Source organism: Eretmochelys imbricata, chromosome 26 (assembly GCF_965152235.1).
Source record: "Eretmochelys imbricata isolate rEreImb1 chromosome 26, rEreImb1.hap1, whole genome shotgun sequence".
Taxonomy (NCBI): domain Eukaryota; kingdom Metazoa; phylum Chordata; order Testudines; family Cheloniidae; genus Eretmochelys; species Eretmochelys imbricata.
Genome location: NC_135597.1, coordinates 11,676,659 through 11,700,651, shown reverse-complemented (window position 1 = coordinate 11,700,651; position 23,993 = coordinate 11,676,659). Strand labels below are relative to the sequence as shown.

General features: G+C 45.2%; 1 protein-coding gene across 1 annotated transcript in view; it reads left to right on the top strand.

Annotated features, from left to right (window-relative positions):
- The window catches only part of LOC144257639 (1,5-anhydro-D-fructose reductase-like), a 43,887-nt gene continuing 19,894 nt past the window's right edge, over nucleotides 1–23,993 (top strand). Inside the window, exons 1-3 of the mRNA XM_077805672.1 lie at nucleotides 1–54; nucleotides 707–805; nucleotides 10,356–10,385. Coding sequence (XP_077661798.1) covers nucleotides 1–54; nucleotides 707–805; nucleotides 10,356–10,385 — 183 coding nt within the window. The remainder of the gene's footprint in view (nucleotides 55–706; nucleotides 806–10,355; nucleotides 10,386–23,993) is intronic.

The window sequence follows — 23,993 nt, the reverse complement described above, 5'->3', positions numbered from 1 at the left end:
ATGAAAAGTCCTGCTACTACTCCCAGCATTATGAGGTGGGGCTGTTTTTGTCAGGTGAGGTCTTTCTTGTTACTGTAAGCTCTAAGGGTCTCTTTGTGTGCATGGATAAACTCCAGCTCACCATGCAGATGGCAAAGGCTCTGATCCTGCAAACACTTAAGTATGTGCATAACTTTGCTCTCCTGTGGAGTGTATGAGGGTTATTTACATGATTAAAGTTCCCTATGGGCTTAAGGGTTTGTAGGTTCAAAGTCTAGGGGCCAGATTCTCAAGAGTATTTAGGTGCCTAACCCCCATTGATTCTAATGGGAGTTAGGTGCCTAAATACCTTGGAGGATCTGGACCTAAAGCTTCTGTTAGCAGAGCATTTGCTAGCTGGAGTGGATGCAATGGGAATGGAGGAAAATAACTGAATTGGCTGGTGATTTATTTTACGGCTGGGATATAAAATTCTAATTAGTGGCCTACACTTAAAACAATCAGAGGTTAAAGCCCTTTCTGCATATCAACAACACTGTGTGCACTAAACTCGATTTGATTAAATGTTTTAATGAGGGTGAGACAATTTAGGAACATAGTTGGAGACTTTGGAAGCAGCGGGGAATATGCCCTCAGCTAAGGCGATGCTGGGTTCTGTGCAGGAGCAGTGGTGTAATGACTTGGGAGGCTGATCAACATTGTCACCTGTGATTATCAACCTGATTAGGCTCAGCTGCATTTTGCTCAGGCCCTGGCTGTCTGCAGTAATCCTGTCGTCAAGGAGCTGAGCTTAACTCCTGGGGAAGAGAAGGATCCAGCTTGGCTGGCGAGTGAGATGTAACACTGCAGAGTCTGGGTCTATGGAAACTAGGCTAGAAAACCCAGATGCAAAGAAGAGCAGTCCTCTAATGCAGAGGAGAAAACGGCCAGGGAAATACAGGTATCTATGCTTATTTACTAGTCTCTTCCTGGAAGGGTGAGATCAGGGGTGTTCTGCTTCTGTCTCTCTTCTTCTCAAGCTCCACCCCTCATACCACTTGCCTGGCATCAGAAGTAGTGCAGTCTCTCCTTTATTGCCTGCCTCCTGCAAAGCAGGGGTGGGCATGACTGATGTAGCACCCATAGACAGATGTATCAGTGACACCCCCATCTGCCCAAAGCTGACCCTCCCATGTGCTCCATGCAGGAAGACCTATGCTTGGCACAACCCCACTGAAGTCAGTGGGGCTGTGCATGGCTGCAGGGGGCTTTATGTATGTGCCAGAGCAGGGCTTTAAGTGTACTCAGGGGGATATTTCCAGGGGCAGGTACCTTCCACTGCATGCAGCTGGCTCTGGGGTGGAATAGAGTGGCTCTTCAGTGATGCACACCAGTGTTACGCAACGGCTGAGAACAGGAAGTCCAGAATACAAATCGTCACTCGTGCAAACTGCATGGGGAATTCCAAGGCCAGAAGGGACGGCTGTGATCAGCTAGTATGAACTCCTGTAAAGCGGAGGCCTTCCCCAAAACCATTTCTCGAGCAGAGCTCTTAGAACAACATCCCATCTTGATTTAAATATTATCCGTGATGGAGAATCCACCATGACCCTTGGTAACTTGTTCCAATGGTTAATTACCCTCCCTGTTAAAAATTTACACCTTAGTTCCTGTCTGAATTTGTCTAGTTTCAACTTCCAGCCATTGGATCGTGTTAGACCTTCCTGTGCTAGACTGAAGAGCCCCTTATGAAATATTTGTTCCCAATGTAGGTGCTTATAGCCTGTAATCAAGTCACCCCTTACCCTTCTCTTAGAACAACATCCCATCTTGATTTAAATATTGTCCGTGATGTAGAATCCACCATGACCCTTGGTAACTTGTTCCAGTGGTTAATTACCCTGAAGTGAGCTGTAGCTCACGAAAGGTTATGCTCAAATAAACTTGTTAGTCTCTAAGGTGCCACAAGTCCTCCTTTTCTTTTTGCGAATACAGACTACCACGGCTGCTACTCTGAAACCTAAATAGCTGGAGCTCTTTGAGTCTATCCTAATGGATGTTTTCTAATCCTTCTTGTGGCTCTTCTCTGAACCCTCCGTAATATATCAAGATCCTTCTTGAATTGTGGGTACCAGAACTGGGCACAGGATTCCAGCAGCGGCTGCACCAATGTCAAATACAGAGGTGAAATAACCTCTCAGCTCCTACTTGAGATTCCCCTGATCATTCATCCCAGGATCTCATTGGCTCTTGTGTCATGCTGGGAGCTCATGTTCAGAGTCACCACTTCCCAGGATAGAGTTCCCCATCCTGTAAGCATGGCCTGTGTTCTTTGTTCCTAGCAGTAGGCATTTACATTTTAGCCATGTTCAAACACCTATTGTTTGCTATGCGCCCAGTTTACCGAGGGATCCAGATCTCTCTGCATCAGTGACCTGTCCTCAATTCTAGGTGGGCAGGATGAAAGAGGGATTTGGTGAGGGCAAGAGGGGTTAAGAGTTTGATGCTTTTTATAAAGGGTGCTGTGGGACCTTGACTAAACAAGTGGGTCTGGGGACCTTTGGTTTCAGTCTTTCAGTAATGATGCTGCTGAAGATTTACCTAACACTTTTCATCAGGTGATCCAAAAATGTGTTACAAAGGATTTGTGTTCTACTGCTGGGGAAACTGTGGCATGAAGCAGTGAAGTGACTTGGTCAAGGTCCCCCAGTAGGCCAGTGGCAAAGCTGGGAATGGCACCTGGGTCTCCTGAGTCCTAGCTCAGTGCTCTGCCCACTAGGCCATGCTGCTTTCAGTAGCACACCAAACCACGATACCATGCTGGAGAACTCGTTCACTGTTGACTCACTGGATAGACCGTTCCTTACTGAGACTGGGACTTTTGATAAAGCTTGTATCCCATGGGATTTCAGCATGGAATTCCCTTAGGCTCTCTTGCAATTCCCAGCCTGCGACTACAACCCCACTTCCTGAAATAAACTTCAAACCAAAATGGAAAAGAGAATGTGTGAATGGCACCAACGCAGCTCTGCAAGATTTGTGGATGTAAGTGGCCACCTAATCTGGTAGACTCGAGTTTAACATGGGTGAAATTGCTGGAAAATAAACTAACCGTAGTGGGGGACCCAGTCCTGAAAATGAGATCTTAAAAGGGTTGTAATTATCCTATGTGAAACAATACTAGCTTTTTGCTTTTGTCTCTGGCTACGGTTTATTAACGTTAGGAAGAGAAATCCTGTAGGCCTGTCGGATCTGATGCTTGCGTTAATGATTACCAGGATGTTAAATACATTCTGAAATTAACTTTGCAAAGTGGTTGTAAGGAAGTGTGGTAGAAGGCTTAACTGTTACAGTAAATCTCTTTATGCAGAAGCAGGATGCTAGGAAATCATTAGCAATATCCATAAAACAGGATCCTGTCACTATTCTATTCTAGTCCTACTTTATTGTCCTTTGAGTCACATCTGGGTGATGCTAAACCAAAGTGAAGGATACCGACTCATGAAATAAAACAACTGATTTTTGCTGGGTGGCAAGATTTCTAGATTCTATGGGCTATTTTCTGACTCATGGGAATGAGAGGTGGGATAGGCTAGTGTCTTTTTCACATAGTCATGTAGCACTTCATCTAGCTACCATAACTTGCCTTCAGGCTACGGAAACCAAAATACGAAGAACAAATATAAAGCTTCCATAAAAGAGGGTGTGTGTGTACATACAGTGATTCAGTTTGCAGCATCCTGCATCTGAACTGCTTCACAAAATGGCAGGGAAATTCCTTTGTGTGTAAAGAAGCAGTAGCCAGAAAACACCCAGACATCCTTTTCCAGTTACATAGCTGCCCGCAGCTCAGAATCCCTCAAATCCATCCTTAACCCCCCCAACCCCAGGCCAAAAAAGATCTCCTTGTCATTTGTAATTCAGTCCCTTTGACTCCTTAAGGTATAGCTAAACTGCATTCTAACCCCAGGCTCTGACTCTGGTTTCCACCAAGCCTGCTTTCCATCCACACATAAATCTGCCTGATTCGGGTCAGCAAGCGCTCAGGACCTAGGTCCCTGCAAGGGCGTGGGTCAGAACCCAAGTCCTGCTCTGACTCTGGTCCATCCCCTGTTATTTTGCAGTGTGGATGCAGCTAAAGCTGCAGATCCTAGCCAAGACTGCCTAGTTCAGGATGGCTGCATTAGCACGGCTGTGAGACACAGGTCCACCAATTGGAAACCCAGGTTTACAATGCAGTGTGGACTCCCCAGCGCAGGCTTGGAAACACCAAGTCCACGAGCCCAGGTCCCACAGACTCAGTTTACAAAGCAGTGGACACAGACCCTTAAAGTCAATACCTTTCTGATACTTCTATGTGTATTTAGTCGGCTGCAAAAATAATAATCAAAAAGCACTTTCTCTTGAATTGTTTTGAAGAAAAGAAGCTGGTTGCAGTTTTGGAAAATTGACATCTGTTCAGTGAGAGGCTCATAGATCCTTAAGGCCTGAAGGGACATTTGTGATCATCTTGTCTGACCTCCTGTATAACACCCAGGCCAACAAATCCCACCTTGTCATTCCTACAGTGGAGGAAATCCTTCTTCTCTGCTAGGTGCAGTTGTTTCACCCACAGCCAATAACCTTTCAGAAATGTGGTGAGGGTCAGGTTGCTTTGCAGAGAAGAGAGGGCTTTGATATTTATCCCATTTATGATTGTTGTTTATTTTTTAATACAAAAAAATGGATTCCTGCTCAGCAAGCTCGGGGGTGTGTGTGTGTAAGAGTGGGGAAGGGAGAAATATCACTGAAAGATAGAAACAATTACAGAGGTGATAAAACAGGGGCATGCAGATAATTACACCATAAATCACCAGATCACTGCAAAAGTGAATGGAAATACTGTTCCAGTGTTAAGCAAATGTTACTTAGGGTTTGAAGCCATAGAAAGAGGCTGAGTGGGATTATGTTGGTCAGAAGATTGGAAAGTAGGTGACAAGGCAGGATGGTCTTAGGGTTAAGGCACGGGAGTGGGACTTCTTGTGTGATCTTGGGCAAGTCATTTAATCTCTGTGCCTCAGTTTCCCCACTTAGAGGAAATATTATGCTAATTCCCCCCCCCCCATCTGTCTGTCTTGTCTATTTAGACTGTGACCTTTTTGGGGCAGGAGCTGTCTCTTATTTATGTGATTTTACAGCAGCTCGCACAATGGGCCCCTGATTGCAGTCGGATCCTCCAGATGCTACTGTCATAGAAATAATAGTCGATTGCAGAATACAGTCTCTGCCTGCAGACTTTAGATTTGTTCAGTTGGGTCCAATCCTTCTAGAGCAACTCCCATGGCAGTCAATGGGAGGCCTGCGTGTGGAGTGCTTGCAACACAAAGTGGAAAGAACTAGACGTGTGTAACCCCCTAATGAATGTGTGTGTTCGGCAGAGAGGGGTAACTGTGAGGATAGGAGTTGTTATAGCCCCAGCTTTGTTCTGTAACAGCTCATGCTTTTAGCTCTGGAAGTCCCTGGTTTCATACCTGGTATATTGGCCAAGAAGGCAGATGTCACACATGGAATGTGGAATAGAGTCCTTACCCTGGTATGGTCCGTTGCACCAACTCACCATGAATCCTCAAGTCATCCATTCACGGCCCTTGTATGTCTGCCTTTGTGAGATACATCTGGCCCAACGGATGTATGTTAACTGAGGCGGTTTTGTGCACGCTACCCATGTTACCTTAGAGCAGCTGGATTGGAAACGGAATTGTATTGTCTAAGTAAGCTTACTAACTGCTTTAGTATCCATATGGCAAACACATTTACATGTCAGAATTTATGGCAGGCTGCTCGAAGTAAACACTCTCTCTCATTCATTTATAATAATCTAGAATATCAAAAGCTTGAAAATAATCCACTGCAAAAAGGAGTGTAAATATTTTTCTGCACAGCGTAAGGATCCTAGTTGCGATACATGAAACACAAGTCCTGCCACAAGCTGCAGAGTATTTGCTGCTAATGCAGGGAATTAAATTTTTTATAAGCCGCTACCAATGAGATCATCATCTAGCACTGCCAGAAAAAACCCACAGCATTAGCAGCAGCAAAATTAGATCACAAATTCAGTTTTGAAGCCCAGCAAATGGTTCCTCTGAGTCTGCGTTAATGGCTAGGAAGAGCAGGCTAACAAGGTTAGTTGAGCCATATTCGGTTCCCCTTTTTTAGCTTCCTGCTTTCCATTCTCAGCCATTTCTCAAGTTACGCTCAAGCAGTGATTCGTTCAGGAAGAGCTACCAGAGCGCCAGCTGTTTAATGATTTATGATGCATGCAGCATAGTAGCTGCAAGAAGTGCTTGGAAATGAAACCGGGCAGACTTTCTTTCCCTTCCTGTAGTCCAAGGCTTGATGCTTCACTGTGGTACTTCAAATTTCAGGCTGATGGGTCTCTACTGAAATCAAATGATGATTTCCTGCCTCCTGCGGGCGTTGTGAGGGTAAATTATTTCATGCATGGCGCTTGAGGTATTGTATTCCACAGCTATTTGGATTTGTTTGTAGTGTTTCAGCATTACAGTAACTAGACTGCATGCTTTAGAAGCCGATGCAAACCTAGCAAAATGCAGCCTTAGGAAAGAGATCCGAGCAGATGACAGATCTGAGGAAACCAAATGCCGGACAGTTTAGAGTTACTCGGCAATTCTGTAGCACTTTCTGAGATTCTTGGGTGAAAATGCTCTGCAAATATTAAATCCTCCCCATTCACAGGCGGTAGGTTATTAGCCTCCTTCTCTATGGTGTGCAAGGAGTGGGATCCAGGAATCTTGTCTCCTAGTACTGTCCTCTAACCACTAGAGTGTACTAAGGGCCTGACTCAGTGCAAGTCTTTCCATTGACTTCAAATGGGGCTGGATGGGGCCCTAAATGACCAAACACAGGTCTACTGTCTCTTATCACAAACCTCCGTCTAGTGCCATCTGGGGTAACTTTCATCTTTATTATTGTAATCTAGGCTACAGAGAACTTTATCCATGCTGAAAAACTGCTCCCATATCATTTGCAGATGCCCTTCTTCCATACTGAGTCTAATTGTCCTCTTTTCACTTACGCCATTGTGGATCAGAAGTAACTCCAGTGACTTCAGTCCCCACACCCTCTTCTGTATTCAAGTGGTTGTAGGATTAGAATAATAGAATCATAGAAGATTAGGGTTGGAAGAGACCTGAGGAGATCATCTAGTCCAATCCCCTGCTCAAAGCAGGACCGACACCAGCTCAATCTTCACTTCTTTTCCTAAACTGCTGTGCTCTGTTAAAACAGTTGCCAAGGTGCATCTCAGAGGTGGCTGCTGTCCAGTGGTGGACAAAGCAAATCCTATATTGTGCATTCATAGAGTGCTTTGACATGAAAGGCACCATACAACTGTAATTAAGTAGCTTTATGCTGGCAGTTCGGTAGCTCAAACATGAGGCTCATGTCTTCCATTAGAATGAAGACCGCCAGGCTCTCATCTGAATTGTTGCTGAACAAGTCTGAGCCATAATGACCGATATTTCATTAGCAGAAGTTCTCTAGAGAGAGGCTTTTCAGTAGCTATAGTTACTCTGTATATTAATGGAGACCGGACTTGCAAAGGGGCTATCTACATTGCAGACTGAGGTTTTAGGAAATCCATCACAGCCCAGTTTAACTTGATCTAAGGCAGCCGTCACCATGGAGAATGGATAGACTGGGATCATACCTAGGGATTCAAATTTGAATGATAATGGAAAGGAGGAAGAAGAACAAAGGGGAAGAGGGAAATGAATTTAGCTGTCAAGGCCTGAACATGCTTACTGCAGATTAAGTTCTTTTTGATTTCCTTCCCGTGCTGGTTGCATCTTAAAGATGGATCTGCCACCAGAGAGACTGGATGCTGCTGAAGGAGAGTAGATCTTGGAGAAAATAGCTGGCACTATGATCTGTTTGTCCTTGTTGTGGGGTAGGAGGTGGTGGTAGCTAGATACATAGCCTGAGCTTTGCAACAGTGGACAAAGAATTATTTTATCTTGAATCCGTCTGAATGTTGTTCTGGTTCTCAAATCATCACTGCGGTGAGGGAAGGCTTTTAGGAATGTTTCTCATCGCTGTATAGTTTTGGCCAAATAGAGTATTTATTTCTTTGTGGTAGCACCTGAGAGTCCTACACCAAGGCCCCATAAAAATACAAAACCAAGTCTGAGACTTCTTTATGGAGTTACAAAAATTCTTGCTGCAGATTCATGGTCATAAATGTAACACACTGGCCAAGTGAGGCTTTCTCTCCTTCTAGTGTCTGGACTAATTAAAGAATAGAACTGATTGGGAAACGGTATGCCTATTTCCCTGAAAAACTTCAGAAGAAACCCATTGTTTCTTCTGAAAACTTAAATGGAATTTCTATTTAAATTTGGTTTTCAGGACCCAATTTTTTGTAAATGAAAAACTTCAACCATCTTGAACAAAGAGGTTTGAGTCTGCTACTGCCTCTGAACAAATGGAGCTAGTCTTTTAGCTCAAACGGTAGAGGTTCTGGCCTTTACATCCAGAGCTCCAGGGTTCAGTCCCAGAAGGTGGCCTCCCGAGGGCCTTGTTACATGAAAGGGGGGGTGTTGGTTGGTTGGTTTGTTTAAATATTGCATAAATGATCTCTCTCGTTTGAATCTAATCTGGTGTCCTATTCATGTCGAGTGGGACACTCTGCAATTGGGACAAAAGGCGTAACTCTGGCCTAACACAGGACCCCATGCAAAGCAGCATTTAGGGAATATAAGGCTTTTTTTCATAATGACTTCTTTATCACTGCAGTGGATACAGTGGGTCCCCAAAGTGGCTACTACAAAAACGCACCCACGCTTTGTTGATTTACCCTTTTTCATGCTACCCCGCTGACCCGTTGGACAGCTTCTCTGCAGGAATGCAGTTTGAGACTCTGATGCAAAAGAGAAAGGGGCTTTGAACCGCCTGATAGATGGCTTCTGCTGGCTAGGAATAGGTTATGCTGCTCCTGACCTTGCGAGCTGTGTTGCCTCCCCTTCCACCCCCCCCCCCCCCTTCACTGAAGCTTTTGAGATGATGTGGCCAGAAATCCAATTATTCACCCACTAAATCAAACTGCCAATCTCGGAGAATGAGTATTTCCAATCCGAACATGGCAGAGCGGTGCACCCTGGGGACCGACTGGCAGGGAGCGATAGCAAATAGCAAAGCCACTGCTAGGCCTCGCACTTTAGACTGCTCAAAAGTGACTTTTCAAAGGAAGGCCTCTTCTTTTCTTGTGCAAACAGGATTAAGTTAAAGGGAGACGGTTTTAGCACAAGTAACCTAAATAGCAGCCTACTGGGGAAGGTAGCTTGGCTTAATGGGCTGAGCCCTAGAGTGGGACTCAGGAACCACTATTCTATTCTTGGCTCTGCCACTTACTCGCTATGTAACCTTGGGCAAGTTAAGCCTCTCTCTGCCTCAGTTTCCCCATCTGTAGAAAGGATGGGGATGATATTTTTGTAATGAGATCAAGGCATGAAACGGGCTTATATTATTAGAGATCATTGTATCTTAATGTCCCTGAACTTTTGGTGGTGGTATCAATCCAGAGCCAAACTCTGTGGCTTGTGCCGGTCTCTATGGGTGTGTCTACACTGCATTGAAAACCCGTGTCTGTGAGACCTGGGCTTGTGGACTGTGTTTCCAAGCCTATGTTTGAAAGTCCAAACTGCATTGGGTTTATAGTTGCTGGCTCTGGGTCTCACAGCCGTGCTAATGCAGCCATACTACACTACGCAGATCTTCCCACTCAGGTTTGTGGCTTGAGCTGCATCCACACCGCAAAATTAAAGCATTTGGACCAGAGCTTCAGTGGGACTTAAGCCCTGATCCACCCCCTAGCAGGGTCCTAGAACCTCGGTCTTTTGTGCTTGCTGACCCAAGTCAGACTAAGTGTTAGCGTAAGTGGGTCTTGGGTCAAACCTAAGTCAGAGCCTTGTCTTAGTGTACTGTGTAGACAGACCCTATGTTCTTCTCATTCAATAGGTCATGGTTATCTTTGTGCTAAACTGTTTGGGACTTCCAGGAACATATACCAAATTCTTGTGATACCCAGTCTGTGTCGGTTGCTTCCTAGCCTGTCTTTATGCCTTCTCTTCCTTTTCTATTCCCTTCGGTACTTTTCAGTCGCAAGTAAAAATAACCAGTCACGTGTACAGTGGAGAGAGCACTCAGTGCTTATGGTTAAATTTTTATTTCATCTGAAAATGATGAGCTAGAGAGTTCAGCCCCAAGTCACACAAAGTAAGGTATAAAAGCTCCCAGCTTGCACACAGAACCAAGCCAATGCACTACAGTTTGAAGCCAATCGGTATGTTTAACCAAAATACAGCATTATTTCTTATTTTTTGTGATTATTTTTGTTTCAGGAAGAAACCGATAAGGAGAAGTACAAAAAGGTAAATGGCTGACTTTTTTGTGTTTCCAAATACTGTGTGGTTTGCCAATAGAATTATGCAATTTTACAACTTGTCAAAGCTGCAAGACCAGACGATAGTATAGACACACATTAGGGGGCGTAAGAGGGGAGCGTAAAAGTAATAAAATAAAAGACCTACATGAATAGGGAGAGGAGGGAACCGGGAGAAAGGGGAAAAGAGGAGGGTTGGGAGAATGTTGAGATGACTCAAAGAATTCCAGATCTCCATTTTTATCCAAATGTATCTAGAAATAGGGTCCAAATTTCTTCAGAGTAATAGAATTGCTCTCTCTGGAGATAAGCTGTTTCTTTCTTTGGCCGATAGGTCGGACAAGTGTGAATACCATTGCTCTGTTCTGGGCATAAGCGTCCTCTTCCATTTTTGTAAAATGCCTGGTGATCATTACAGCCTGCCAGAACGGCGGTGGAGTTAAACCCAGCTCAGCAGGTTAAAAAAAAACCAAAAAACCTAGGGTATCATTTTTGGCAGAGGTTTGGCTGCTGAAGCTGGGCGCTATTTTAACGTTTGTGTCCCCCTCTTTCTGCAGCTGTCTGATTTGTTGGACAATCCTATAACACATGCGTCAGGGTCTCTTTTTCTTTGTTACAGTGCCCACAAATATCCGAGGATAGGGTCTTTATCTTGTCCCATTTTAAGGGACTACTTCTTATAATGCTCTTCAGTTCTCTAGCACTTCAGAGCCAAGGACCTCAAAACATTTTGTAATATTGTCCAAATAGTAGAAATACCAAGACTGCAATGTCACGAGGGGAGTGTGTTCTAGTGATGGAAGCAGGGGTCTGGGAATCAGAACTCTGGACTGTTCCATGGACTTGCTCTAAAGTCCCTGTTCTATCAATGGGTTGGCTGCTTCTTAAGGAAACTGATTCAATGCTGGGACATGTTTTTCATTTCAAGGGCACACGGTGGCTTTCTTGCTGCAGAATACTATATATTGACAAGGTCACGGTTCCTCCTGCTTCATTTGATTTCCATTTCTAAAGTGCTTTAACTGTGATAAATGGCAGTGCTGAAGAATGAAATAACATGGTACTGACCCTTTGCAAATGGGAAAGCAAGCCTCAAGGTCGTTGCATCTGAAGCTCTCAGAGATCCTCCGTCCCCCTTCGTGCACTGAACTTGCCGTGTGTATGTAATGCCGACAGACTCCGGGTGTCAGCGGGTGGGATCCGGGACCTCTGGAGCTTAGTGCATGAGCCGCTACCCTATGAGCTAAAAGCCAACTGGCGGTTAGCTAAGGCCGTAGAACAGACTCATTTTCTCTCTCTTTAAGTGGTCCCGGTGTCACTAGATAGGACAGAACACCACACCCAGAAGGTGTGTGGGTTACGTGTACAGAACGGAACCTGTGGGTTACTGCAATGGAACCTCATGGAATATTAACCAAGGTCCAGGAAGATCGCTGGGAGTGAGAGCAAATTGGAAATGAGTTCAGTATGTGGTAGGGCTGCAAAGAAAAGCCAATGCACTGTTCTGCTGCCAGGACCTGATCCAAAGCCCACTGACCTCAGTGAAAGTCCTTCAGATGACCTCCGTCCGCTTTCGCTCTGGTTCTAAAACGCAGGAGCAGCAGAAATTGATGCAGGGATGCAATAGCCTTGCTTCCGCCGCTGGGAAACTGCATCTTGTTCTGGGAACCTCATTACTAGGAAGATGCTGGTGAATTGGAAGGAGTTCAGAGAAGGCCAACAGCCATCTTGATGAGCTGATTTATGAGGCGCTGTGAAAGGGTCCCGTTATTCTTGTCTAAGTCAGAATCAGGCTGATTTGGATAAATGCGTTTTTGGATAAATGCATCTCCTGGAATACACAATTATGTCAGTGAAATGGAGATAAATCTACATGGGTATGCACATCACTTAAACAAAGAATAGTTTCCCGACCAAACACTGGGCCAAATTCTTCCCTGGTGTAACTGAAATGGTTACAATTTTGAAACCCCCCTCAGATCATTTATATTAGTAAGAATGGTCTCAAGCTGACAGATTTGGATCCAGCTATGGAACACACCAGTTTGGGGGAGTTTGGACCTAGGATCCTGTTACAGGATTAAAGGACCTTATTTTCAATCTACTGGTTTTATGACAGTGTAACTTATTTAACTTGTACGGAGTACATCAGCATGTAACCAGAGTGGCTAGTCGGAACTGTGTTTTATGGGTCTGAGCCTGAATAAAGGCAGGCGTGCAGTGAAGTAAGCTCTCTGGGGAAAGCTAATCTCCTACTTTCGTGACTGTATAACGTTGTTCTCTTGGCCGGTTCCTAGACATTACCATAATAAACATTGTACAAGCAACTGCCTGCCTTATTTGGATGCACAGTTAATGTGTTTGCATGCAAGGCTGGCAGAAATAATTTCGACAGAAGAGCTTTCCGGCCTGAGCCAGCAAGCCCGAATCAGCAGGCACGGGCAAGCCATATGTGTTTAGACATACCCTTTATTCCACAGGCCCGAGCACAATGGGGCCATGAGCAGCATCAGGGCCATTAGGTGTTATGCAGATGCTTGAGCACACCTGGTTGGGAGGTCTTGTAAAGATAATGCCCTTCATCAGCTAATCACGCACCTACCCGCGATAGGGTTTTGGAGCATTCGCTAGAATTGCAAATTCATCTCAGACAAACGATTCCTGTGTCACTTAATATCTCTGGAAATCTTTCTTTGGGAACCACGGAGTTTCAAATCAACAGTCGCCAGTGCCTACAGTAACAAAAACGAGTGTTCTGCTAATGAATTTCAGCTCGGAGTGCAATTATTGGTCTCATTATTGAGCCCTCACACAGCTTGACTGAAGAATTTTATTATTTATTTCTGCAGGTTGCTCCAAAGCGCAGTTCCATCAGCTGAAATAAACAATTTAACATTTTTTCTGAATGCCCCTTGGGTCAGAATGGAGGGGAAAGGATGCTAATGACTTTCATTTCTTCACGGCACCTCTCAGCCTAAAGGCTAACCGGAAGTACCTCACCAAACAGGCAAGAATTGCTTTGCCCCCTCTGTGAAGTGTCCCCACTTTTCAAGGGGGAGTGTGGTTGAAGAGCACATGTAGAAGCATGCCCACTGATTAGGACAGGACAGGAAGAATGTTATTGACACTGCAGAGGGAATTGAGAGGAATAAAAAGCCGTGTGGCACTGGACAGACACTCGGGACACCTAGGTTCAATTACTGGCTCTTTGTGTATGACCCTGGGCGTGTCTCTGTGCGCCGAAATTCCCTATCTTCAAAATGTGGATAATTCTAAAAAGATCGTACGCTCTTGGGGCAGGGACTATATCCTTCTGTGTGCACGCAGAACCTAGCATGCTGGGGCCTTGATCTCAGGTGAAGTCTCGAAGCGCTACCATCAAGCAAATAATAAATGTAAGCAGTAAGAATGAGGCTACCTAACTTGAAATTTGGCTATTGATATTAATAGGAGCTGTAAACGTATGAGGTCAGCAGAATCGTTATGTAGGTGCTGATTCAGAAACATACTTTAATGCATGCAAAAGCTGTGATGGGCTTTAAGGGCCTTCCTGAATCAGGGCCCGGAAGGTCATGTAATAAACATAATAAAAGATATTTGCAGTGTTGTAGCCGAATTGGTCCCAGGATATGAGAGAGAGACAAGGTGGGTGAAGTGATCTCTCTTATTGGATCAACTTCTGGTGCTAAAAGAGACAAGCTTTCGAGCTTACACAGAGCTGTGTCCTTTGACAGCTTGTCTCTTTCACCAGCGGAAGAGACTCATCTTGTTTATCTCACAATAAAAGATGGCAGACCTCGAACCCTGGATCCTGTGAGATCCACCAATGAAGGCCGAAATCTCTCCTGAGCGCAGCTTCATATCTGAGCCGTAGTCCTCACTCCACCTGGGCTATGTATTCCCTGAACCCGAGCCTCAGTCCATTCCAGATGCATTGCTAAAAATCCAAGCCTTTGCAGCCCATCTCGAAACCTGCGAATAAATTGGGAGCAGTTGAAATGCAGCCTGTGCCGGAGTGGAAAGCAGTAGCTTTGAAATAATGCAATAACACTTCCATGTTGTTGGTTTATTAGCAACCCTTTTATATTCATATAATTTTATACTCTGTGAGAGAGCCTTTGTATAGTCTAAGAATACTGCTGGCAACCTAGTGGAATGCTTAGACAAGTTATACAGTCTCTCTCAATAAACTATCACAATATATGACTATATCTATTCAGTTGGAACAAGCCAGAGAGCAATGGTCCCAGGTACGAATACTCAGGCACAGGCTTGACAGACAATGGGGGAAGCTATTAGCTTCAAGGCTCCTACCTCGTGTTTGCCAACGCTGAGCATTACCAGATCAAAGGGTTATAAGCAGTCACCCTTCGCAGAAATCGAGGTCCGTTGCCAGGGGCTGGCCAGAGTTTTGTCAACTATCTTTGGCATGGACAAGTTGATGCAGAGAGAGAGGCTCAGCAAGGAGTTGATGGGGCATCAGACTTACCAGGGATCCCGTGTGGAAGATGGGTAGACACCTAGTAAACTAGACACGCGCTTGTCTGTTTGTTGTGCTAAGATCTGTTTTGTCCTAAATAAATAATACTTGGTTTAGAGAAAGCTGTCTGGTCACTGGTTGCACCTGTCAGTGCTCCAGGAAAAGAAATGCAGTTTGGACATGAATCCGGTCTGATTTAGCTAATCCTAGTTGATACCCTGGGGGGACTACAACCAGATCCCCTTTACGTGACCCTCCTGCAAAGAGGTGACCGTTTGAGGCCTGAAGGGTGGTGGAGGGGTGTCCTCCTAAGAGATGGGGAAGGGTCAGCGGTCCAGTCAACCCAGCAACTGTGATAATTTCCCATTACCCCAACCCTGTGTGTGGTAGGAGAGCCCCTATTGAAAGGGATAACTAAGAGAGAATGAGAGAGTCTCTCAAGGGTTTTTTAACCATCCTCTGTGGTTTAATGGAGAGAGATCTCTACTATAGATTTCTACAGGATGGTGCAAAACCCTATAGCAAGAATCCTGTTCCCTCTAAAATTCTTTAAGGTTTTAGAGTTCCTTCTATAGAACCCTATTTTTTCCCGTCCCTATGAAGTTTTATAGGGCTTTAAATAGGGAAGTGGCTCAGCCCTCCATCAGAGGGGAGGCATGCACAGTCCAATTTGGGAGGCTGAAGAGGTAGAAAAGTGTCCATAATCCTGGGGCCATCAGTCTGGGCCCTGGTGTTAACTAGAGCAGCCTCAGGGCTGATTACACGGAGGTTGAATTTTGCTGAAATAAAATGGCAGTCGATCAAGCATCAGTCCTGGGGTATCCGTGACGGTCACCACTGAACAGCAAATGTTACGTTCTACCCAGTAAATACTGCAGTGCTTGGTCTCATTTCCCCAGGGCCCTAGCTTCAGCTGCTGCTAAATATAGACTCCTGCATTGCAGACTGTCTGGTCTGGTTTGAAAGTAATTTTGTTTGGAGTCAAATTCACTCACTAAACTGACAGCCCCATTGGCAGAAGCGCCGTCGTGACTAGCCCGCTGCTGGCATCCCTTTAATCTCCCTCGCAGTTGCTCGCCTGGGTCTTATTTAGTAAAGTAGTAAGTGGCTTGCACAGAGGGTCTTCAGTGCCTTCCTGAGTTCTTCATGACCACCATAGTGGCAGAGTTCACTTCTCACCCAAAGGCTTTCCGCCTAGACGCTAATTGGTTCATCACTTGTGGCTGCTTAACAGAAAACAGCCAAAAGATTTGGCAGGTTAATAATATTCTGGTAATACCTAGCAGTCCCAGCTGAGATCAGGACCTGCTGGGATAGGGGCTGTGTATACACGTGGTCACTGTAATGGCTTCAGCTCAGGGATTGTCTCTTACTATCTAAGTAGATAAGACAAAGGAAATACTGTTGTCTCCTTTGTACAGGTGGGGCACTGCGGCACCGGGAGATGAGGTGAGATGCAGTATCCCACACAGCAGATCTTGGAGCTGGCCCCAAATCCCAGACCTGTGCTTTAACCAAAAGACCATTCTTCCTCTCTTTATTTGAAAGGGAGCACACCTGCTATCAGATTTTGTCCTTTGATATTTTTTTTTTAAGTGTTGGGGTGGGGAATCTGGGCTTGCCCCAAAACCAGCAAACAGTGATTGGATCACCTTATTTCATTGTGCGTAGAGATGTGGCTTAGATCAGCGTTAGTAGCACCTGAGTATATCTGGGATGGGACAGAATCTGAGATACCTCTGAACTCTAGGGAAAGTTCAGACCCAAATCTTCAAACTTGGAGGCAATTGGATCTGGAGATTTGGATAGGGACTCTGCTCTAATGTCTTCTCTTAGGCTTACGTTGATGAAAAGGACTTGGAACCTAGTTCTCCGCTCTTACCTTCGTATAAACAGGGAGAGACTCCACTGAAGTTACTGGGCCTAGTTCTTTCTCTTCGTGCCCATCTGTGAGAATTGAGAGTAACTTCAGTAGAGTTAATGGGTCTGACTGATTAGAGTTAATTGGGTCGGGGGGGGAGGGGCTGGGGAGCCCACAGTCTGAGCCCTGCCCCCCTGGGTGGAGGTGGAATTCGGGCGTTAGCTTCAGCCCCGGATCCCAGCAAGTCTAATGCTGGCCCTAGCCACCCGATTAAAATGGGGTCCTGACACACTTTGGGGTCCTGACCCACAGTTTGAGAACCGCTGGTTTAAATTAAAGAATTTATGCACTAGATCTTTCATCAGGAATTGGAACTCTTTGCCAGAGGATGCTGTGAAGCCCAAGACTATAACAGGATTCAAAAAAGAACTAGATAAATTCATGGAGGCTAGGTCCATCGATGGCTATTAGCCAGGATGGTCAGGGATGGTGTCCCTAGCCTCTGTTTGCCAGAAGCTGGGAATGAACGACAGGGGATGGATCACTTGATGATTCCCTGTTCTGTTCATTCCCTTTAAGGCACTTGGCACTGGCCACTGTTGGAAGACAGGATATTGCGCTAGATGGACCTTTGGTCTGACCCAGTATGGCTGTTCTTATGTCAACTGCTCCAAATTCCTAGTCTGGCCTAAGGCTGCCTTCCCATATTTGACCTTCCTAAACCCTTCTTGCTAGGGTGACCAGATAGCAACTGTGAAAAAACGGGGTAGGGGGTAATAGGCACCTATATAAGAGAGTCCCAAAAAACAGGACTGTCCCTATAAAAACAGGACATCTGGTCACCCTACTTCTTGCCATTCCTTCTCTTTACAGCCCCAAGCCTAATATATCTATCTGTGGTCACAAAATCCCTTGCATGGAAGAACATTCGGCTTTAGTTCTTTTGGAGTGAATTGGTAGGTCTTGCCCATGTAGCTTCTTGGTCTGAAGTGGAACACCAGACCATTAACCTGCCTGTACATACAAATATAGCTCAAAACATGGTTTTAGCTGAATAAATTCAATTTGACAAGTGATTAATCCAGAACGGGGGTCTAATTACTTGTGGGATTTAAAAAGCAAACAAATGGAAACATCTGAGGCATTTAATGCCAGCAATCAGGGGCTGAGCACGCAGGGTAATTAGCTTGCATCAGGCATTCCACCATGGCATTCTAATTTGACTTCCATTGCAGGCTTAAATATGCATCTATACAAATTGCTACACCAGAGGAGTAAATAATAATTTTGTGTGTCAGGCTGGAAATTACAGATGGTTGGGAAATAGTGCGTTGCTTTTTTGGGGGTGGAGGGCTGCCAAAATTTATGACTTGACCAAAAAGCCACTTTTCATCACAAACGTTTCAACCAACTCTGCCATGAACGCAGCGCGGGGCGATGAGTCGAGCTAGCTGGCGTTTTCCATCAAACAATTCCCAGTGTGTTGAAACGAAAACTCTTTTGTGGGCACGTACCTGTGTTAATGAAACTGCCATGGGGAAATGGTTTCTCAGGTCCAGGATGGAAGTTTGAGAGCCACCCACCCCAGAACAGCCATGTGATGATGAGGGCAGTCCTCCGGGTTCTGCTCTGCCTGATTCAGACCATGGACTTGAGCTTGTGTTTCCTGCATTCCCAGGGAGCGCTCTGACCATTGGGCCACAGAATCTGTCTCTCTTCCCTTTTGGCCCAGTGAATACTTAAATATTTATACAGTGCGGAGCGGCTCCAACAGGAGAGACTAAGACAGATGCTACCTTCCAGGGCTATGTGGGAGAATGGAAGAGCAGGGATATCAACCTTGCTTGTCCCTAACCAGTCAGTGTTGGGCCTGAGTCACTGTGTAAATGAGACCTGGGAACCGAAGTCAGCTGGGTGTCGCAATGCAGAGTGGCTCAAGGCCTAAAAGCCTTTAATAAGCTGGGCCTTAGCAACGTCCCAAGGACTCCCAGGAGGTACAGTGGAGCAGGGAATTGAATCTAAGTCCCAGACTGATGTCCTTTCTCTAAGAGGCTAGCCGTGTTCTTTTTCTGACTCTGCCATTGACTTGCTGTGTGACCTTGGGACAGTCACTTCACCTTTTACTTTCCTGTGGGTCAGTCTTATCACTACTAAATACTCCAGTAGGGAGGCAGAGGCTGATTCGCCCCTCACCTGAGCCCTGTGCATGTCAGGAATAACTCTACTGGTGTTATGCTGGCTTAAAAGAGATCTGAGAGAAGACTTGGGCCAGAAATCAAGAGGGAGCTACCAATGTTGAGGGTTACCTAACTCACATTGACCAGGCTGCATTAATAAATAACTTGTTTCTAAAATTTTCATGATCAAAAAATAAATGTGGAGAAAAAAAGACTCTGACCTTTTGAAACATTTTGTTTAACTTTGGAAGTGTTTGGTGTTTGTTTCTGACTGGTTACGGTTTTTTTGTTAAACTCCTTTTACTCCAAATGATTTAGATTGCTAAACAAAAAAAGTCCTTTTGAACCAAAAAGCAACAAACTTTTCATTTCAAAAATGTCCAAAGAGGATGGCTGGACCCGTTCAAAATGGGAATCTTGTGGAAACTGACCCTGTCCTGCAAGATGTTTTGATGACTTGGTATTCTTCGACAGAAAGGCGTTTTCTCCGAAAATTCCCGACTGTGACTCTTCCCTTCCCCTCCTGCATTGCTGCCTGTCAGGTAACCTCCCTGGTCGGATGCTTCTGGAGGGTGGGGGTGGGGGGGGTTGTTTGGTTTTTTGGCAGGACAGAATTTTTTTTGTTTTAGCTGCTCCTATGAAGACTTTCATTCCAGGACTCTCAAGGCCGCAAAATATCCTTAAGCTTTCCCATTGGCTGCTCATATAGCCAATGACTATGAAGGGTGCCGTCATTTTATCCCCTGACCTGTGGGCATGTCTCGGCTGCGTTAGCTGACACATAAAAAGTCCAGTCCCTGAAACGGTGCCGCCATGTGTCAGGAGCTCTGAGACTGAAACGTTGAAAGCGTCATGATGAGTTCTAAGGCGGTAACGCTGCTGTCTGGGGGCCGCCTACCTTTACTTGGCCTAGGGACCTGGCAGGTAAGCTCCATGGCAGCAATTCTCTGGTCTCGTTCTCTTTTCAGACTGGGTGGGGAGGTATCGATCTACGTTATGCAACTTCAGCCACGTCCGGGGTAGGCAAACTTTTTGGCCTGAAGGCCACATCAGGGTTATGAAATGGTATGGAGGGCCAGGTAGGGAAGGCTGTGCCTCAGCAAACAGCGTGCCCCCCTCATCCATCCCCCCCCCACCACTCCTTGTCCCCTAACTGCCTCTCCCCCAGGCTCCCTGTCTCCTTCATGTTGGAGTCTGTTTGTGTTTTTTTGCACAACTGCTCCAAGCTCTATTCAGACCTAATCTGATGGGATCCAGTTTGCAAAATTAATTCCAGTTCTGCAGCTTTCAAACTTCAAAACCAGACTCCAACGTGAAGCTGCAGAATCGGAATTAATTTTGCAAACTGGATCCCATCACATTAGGCCTGAATAACGCCTGGGAGTGGTTGAGTCATTTCAAAACCTAAACTTAATTTCCCGCATACTAATTTCTCCCTACTGTTACTCGCACCTTCTTGTCAACTGTCTGTAATGGTGTCAAGTATCAGAGGGGTCGCCGTGTTAGTCTGGATCTGTAAAAGCGGCAGAGAGTCCTGTGGCACCTTATAGACGAACAGACGTAACGGAGCATAAGCTTTCGTGGGTGAATACCCGCTTCGTTGGATGTATTCACCCATGAAAGCTTATGCTCCAATACGTCTGTTCGTCTATAAGGTGCCATAGGATTCTTTGCCGCTGTCTGTAATGGGCCACTCTCTTACCACTTCAGAAGTTATTTTTCCTCCCTTGTTAATCGATTTATCTCGTTAGACTGACCTCACACTTGGTAAAGCAACCCCCTCCCATCCTTTCATGTATTTATACCTGCTCCTGTATTTTCCACTACGTACATCCGATGAAGTGGGTTCTGGCCCACGAAAGCTTATGCCCAAATAAATGTGTTTAGTCTCTAATTGATTGCTTAAAAGTCTGGTGGGACAGCTCTCGTAGGGGGCCTGATTTTCCTAAGAGCCCCATTCTCCTTTAAGCGCATAGATGAAGAGAGAAACAGGAGCTGCTGTTGGCTGAGCGCACCTTAAAGTTGGACCCTGGGCTCCCACTGCAGCCAGCTGGTGAAGGTGTGCCAGGTGGGCCATCTTTCTGCTCTGTCTCCACCGCATAGAAAGCTGTTACGCCGGCAGCTAGCGAATCGGGCTCTTCAGCCCTGGCTGTAGCCGTCGATGCCCAGGGCATTGGCTAAATTGGCAGCTGGCGCATGCCCAGTGCTCTTGGAAAATAACCCTAATGCAGACCAGATCTTGGGGAAATCACTTAAACTTTCTCCTTGTTTGGGGCAGGGAACAAATTTGTATGATGTTTGTACAGTGCCTAGCACAGTGGGGCGCTGATCTTGGTTAGGGATTCGGGGTGCTACCACAATATGAATCATTAGACTTGCCCACTAGCTATTAAATAGCAGCAAACCGCTGTATATCAAATGGCTGTAAAGCTGCTGGAGATCTCTGGCCAAACAGGGTTCTTGCGGTACAAAATATTATATCTAACGAGGGAACCCAAAGTCCTCTTTCCCCTGCTGTTCGTGTTAAAACACTGGGTCTTCAGCTGGTGCCAGGCTTGTCTGGAGCTATGTTGGGTAGCAAGCAGTGGGCAGTATGTGACCGTCTCTTTGTCAGACAGGCGAGATAAGACCGTCTGCTTAACTGGAGATTTTCAGTGTGCATTGGATTTTCTTTTTTTAAAAAAGTTAATTACATGAAAATAATTCAAATTCACGGGGTCTCCCGTAGCCCAATCCATTTAAATTTCCCTACCACGGTGCTCGTAAGAGCTCGCACTGCAAACCCAGCATTGCTCTAAGACCCAATCGTCTTCCATTGAGCTATATGGACTCCTCACTGAAATCTCTTGAGTAGCACCTACTGAAAGAACCCTGTTATCAGTAGTCGGAAGGGGAAGGAGAAAATGGAGCCACTGAAACAACACCCCTTCTCCCAGAATAGCTGGAGGCTTCTGCTGCAATGGGCAGCCCTGGAATAAGGAGCAAACTGGCATTTTACTTGGCCAGTAGGCTTCAGCGTTAACCCACAATTGAGCTGAATGGGGCATCCACCTCTCTTGAAATTATTGCTTAACAAATATTGCTACCTGAAGACTCGGGAAGTCAGCACTGAGGAGGATCAGGTTGGGAAAAGTTTCTTCAACTAAAACTAGAATGTTTTAAATATAAAAGCTTACAGTCCACAAAAAGCTATGGGGCTACTAGCTAACTACTGGTGCAGTGTGCTGGCCAGCATCGCATCAACCTCCCTCCTGCCTTCCACTGTCAAATGTGGGAGCCAGATGACGTCCTGCAGAAGCAGGGAGTCTGTCAAAAGACCTGTAGCCATGTCAGTCGATGTCTGGGAATTCAGCGAGATACCTGGTATACAGAATTTGGCTTTGTCATTTTCTCAAAAGGAGAGTCTCATCTGCCGGGGAAAGGCATACGTCCCCAATGTCAAATGAGCCATGTTATCTCCTCCCCTATCTTTATTTTTAGCTTACCATTTTGGACCCAATCCTGTGGTTGCAAGCTGAGGCCCTTAAATACACCACCTGACGCTACCCCTAGAATTCACTTTACGCACCAAAATATTTGCACTTTAATAACCCCATAGAAGTGTTTGCCACATCTCTCTTAATCCTAAGGGAGTGGATGACTTATCAGGAAGGGCCGTAAGATTTAGAACTTTGTTGCTGATGGATTGGTAGCTATCTAAAGGATTATAATAATTATTTGGATTATGGTAGCATGTAGAGGCTTTGTCCACGCTTGGGGCTGTATTAAACACTTCTTGTTCCAAAGATTTTACAATCCAAGGTCCCGATCTTGCAACTCTGCACGGGCAGAGTGCTAGTGGCTTCCTTGGCGGTCTGTATTGGGCGTAGCAGCCCACCGTTTGCAGGACCAGGGCGTAACTAGATCAGACAGGCAAAGGAAGCATTTTCTCCATTTGCAGAGCAGGAGCTGATCAGAATGACTTGCTCAAGATTGCACGGCTGGGGATTGAACTCACAAGTAACAGTTCAGTGCTTTACCCACTAGGCAAGGTGTCCTTTCTTTTTTGGGAGGGTGGGGGTGGTAGGGATGAGTTTGAATTTTTCTAAAACTTGTTTCTTCAGGAGTTATAAATGTGACTAGTTTATGAAATTACATCTTTCAAGCAATTGTATAAAATACTCCTTAGCACATTTGAGTTTGGCTTTTAAAGAATTAGCCTTTGATTGTACTCCAAATATTTCATTTTTACTACAGCGACCGGGCAAATTAACAATGTTGTTAGGAATGCCTTTCCCATGCTTGTAATTAAAAAAAAAAAAAAAAAAAAAAAATTTTTAAGAAAGGCGACAAAAACATTACTGGAGTGGAGAGCTTTCTGGAAATTTTACTTTTTGTTTTGGTATCAGTTTGTTTTGGCAATTGGGTTTTCAAAGCAGATTCTCTCTGAGGTTAAATTTTGACTGGGGGGGGCAGTGGAAGCGTCTGCTTGTTTTGCAGTGGTTCTCAACCAGGGATACGTGTACTCCTGGGGTCATGCAGAGGTCTTCCGAGGGTACATCAACTCATCTAGATATCTGCCTCCTTTTACAACAAGCTACATAAAAAGCACTAGCGAAGTCCGTACAAACTAAAATGTCCTCTAGACAATGACTTGTTTATACTGGTCTATATTCTATACACTGAAATGTAAGTACAATATTTATGTTCCAATTGATTTATTGTATACTTAAATGGTAAAAATGCTGGGTTTGTGGGCCTATGGATGGAGGAGACAAATATTTTTGCACAGCGCTTATGATATTTCAACGCCACTTTAAACCAGCTGATTTTCGTAAGGGCTGAACAACCACAGTTCTCACCTGCCGTGTTGCAGAATGTTCCGTATTGGAGATGGATCTGTACTGTGGGAACCAGTTCTGGGATCCAAATGCTGCAAAACTCAAGGTGTTAAGTGTTGGGATTCTGATTCCCACCCCCCATAGCGCTCATGTGCTGGAGAGCTAAGCAGGGAACGCTAAGATTGGGCAATGATCCAGTGTAACAAACTAGTGTCATCCCTATACGTGTCTCTTTCCCCATCTCTGTATGTCTTTCTGC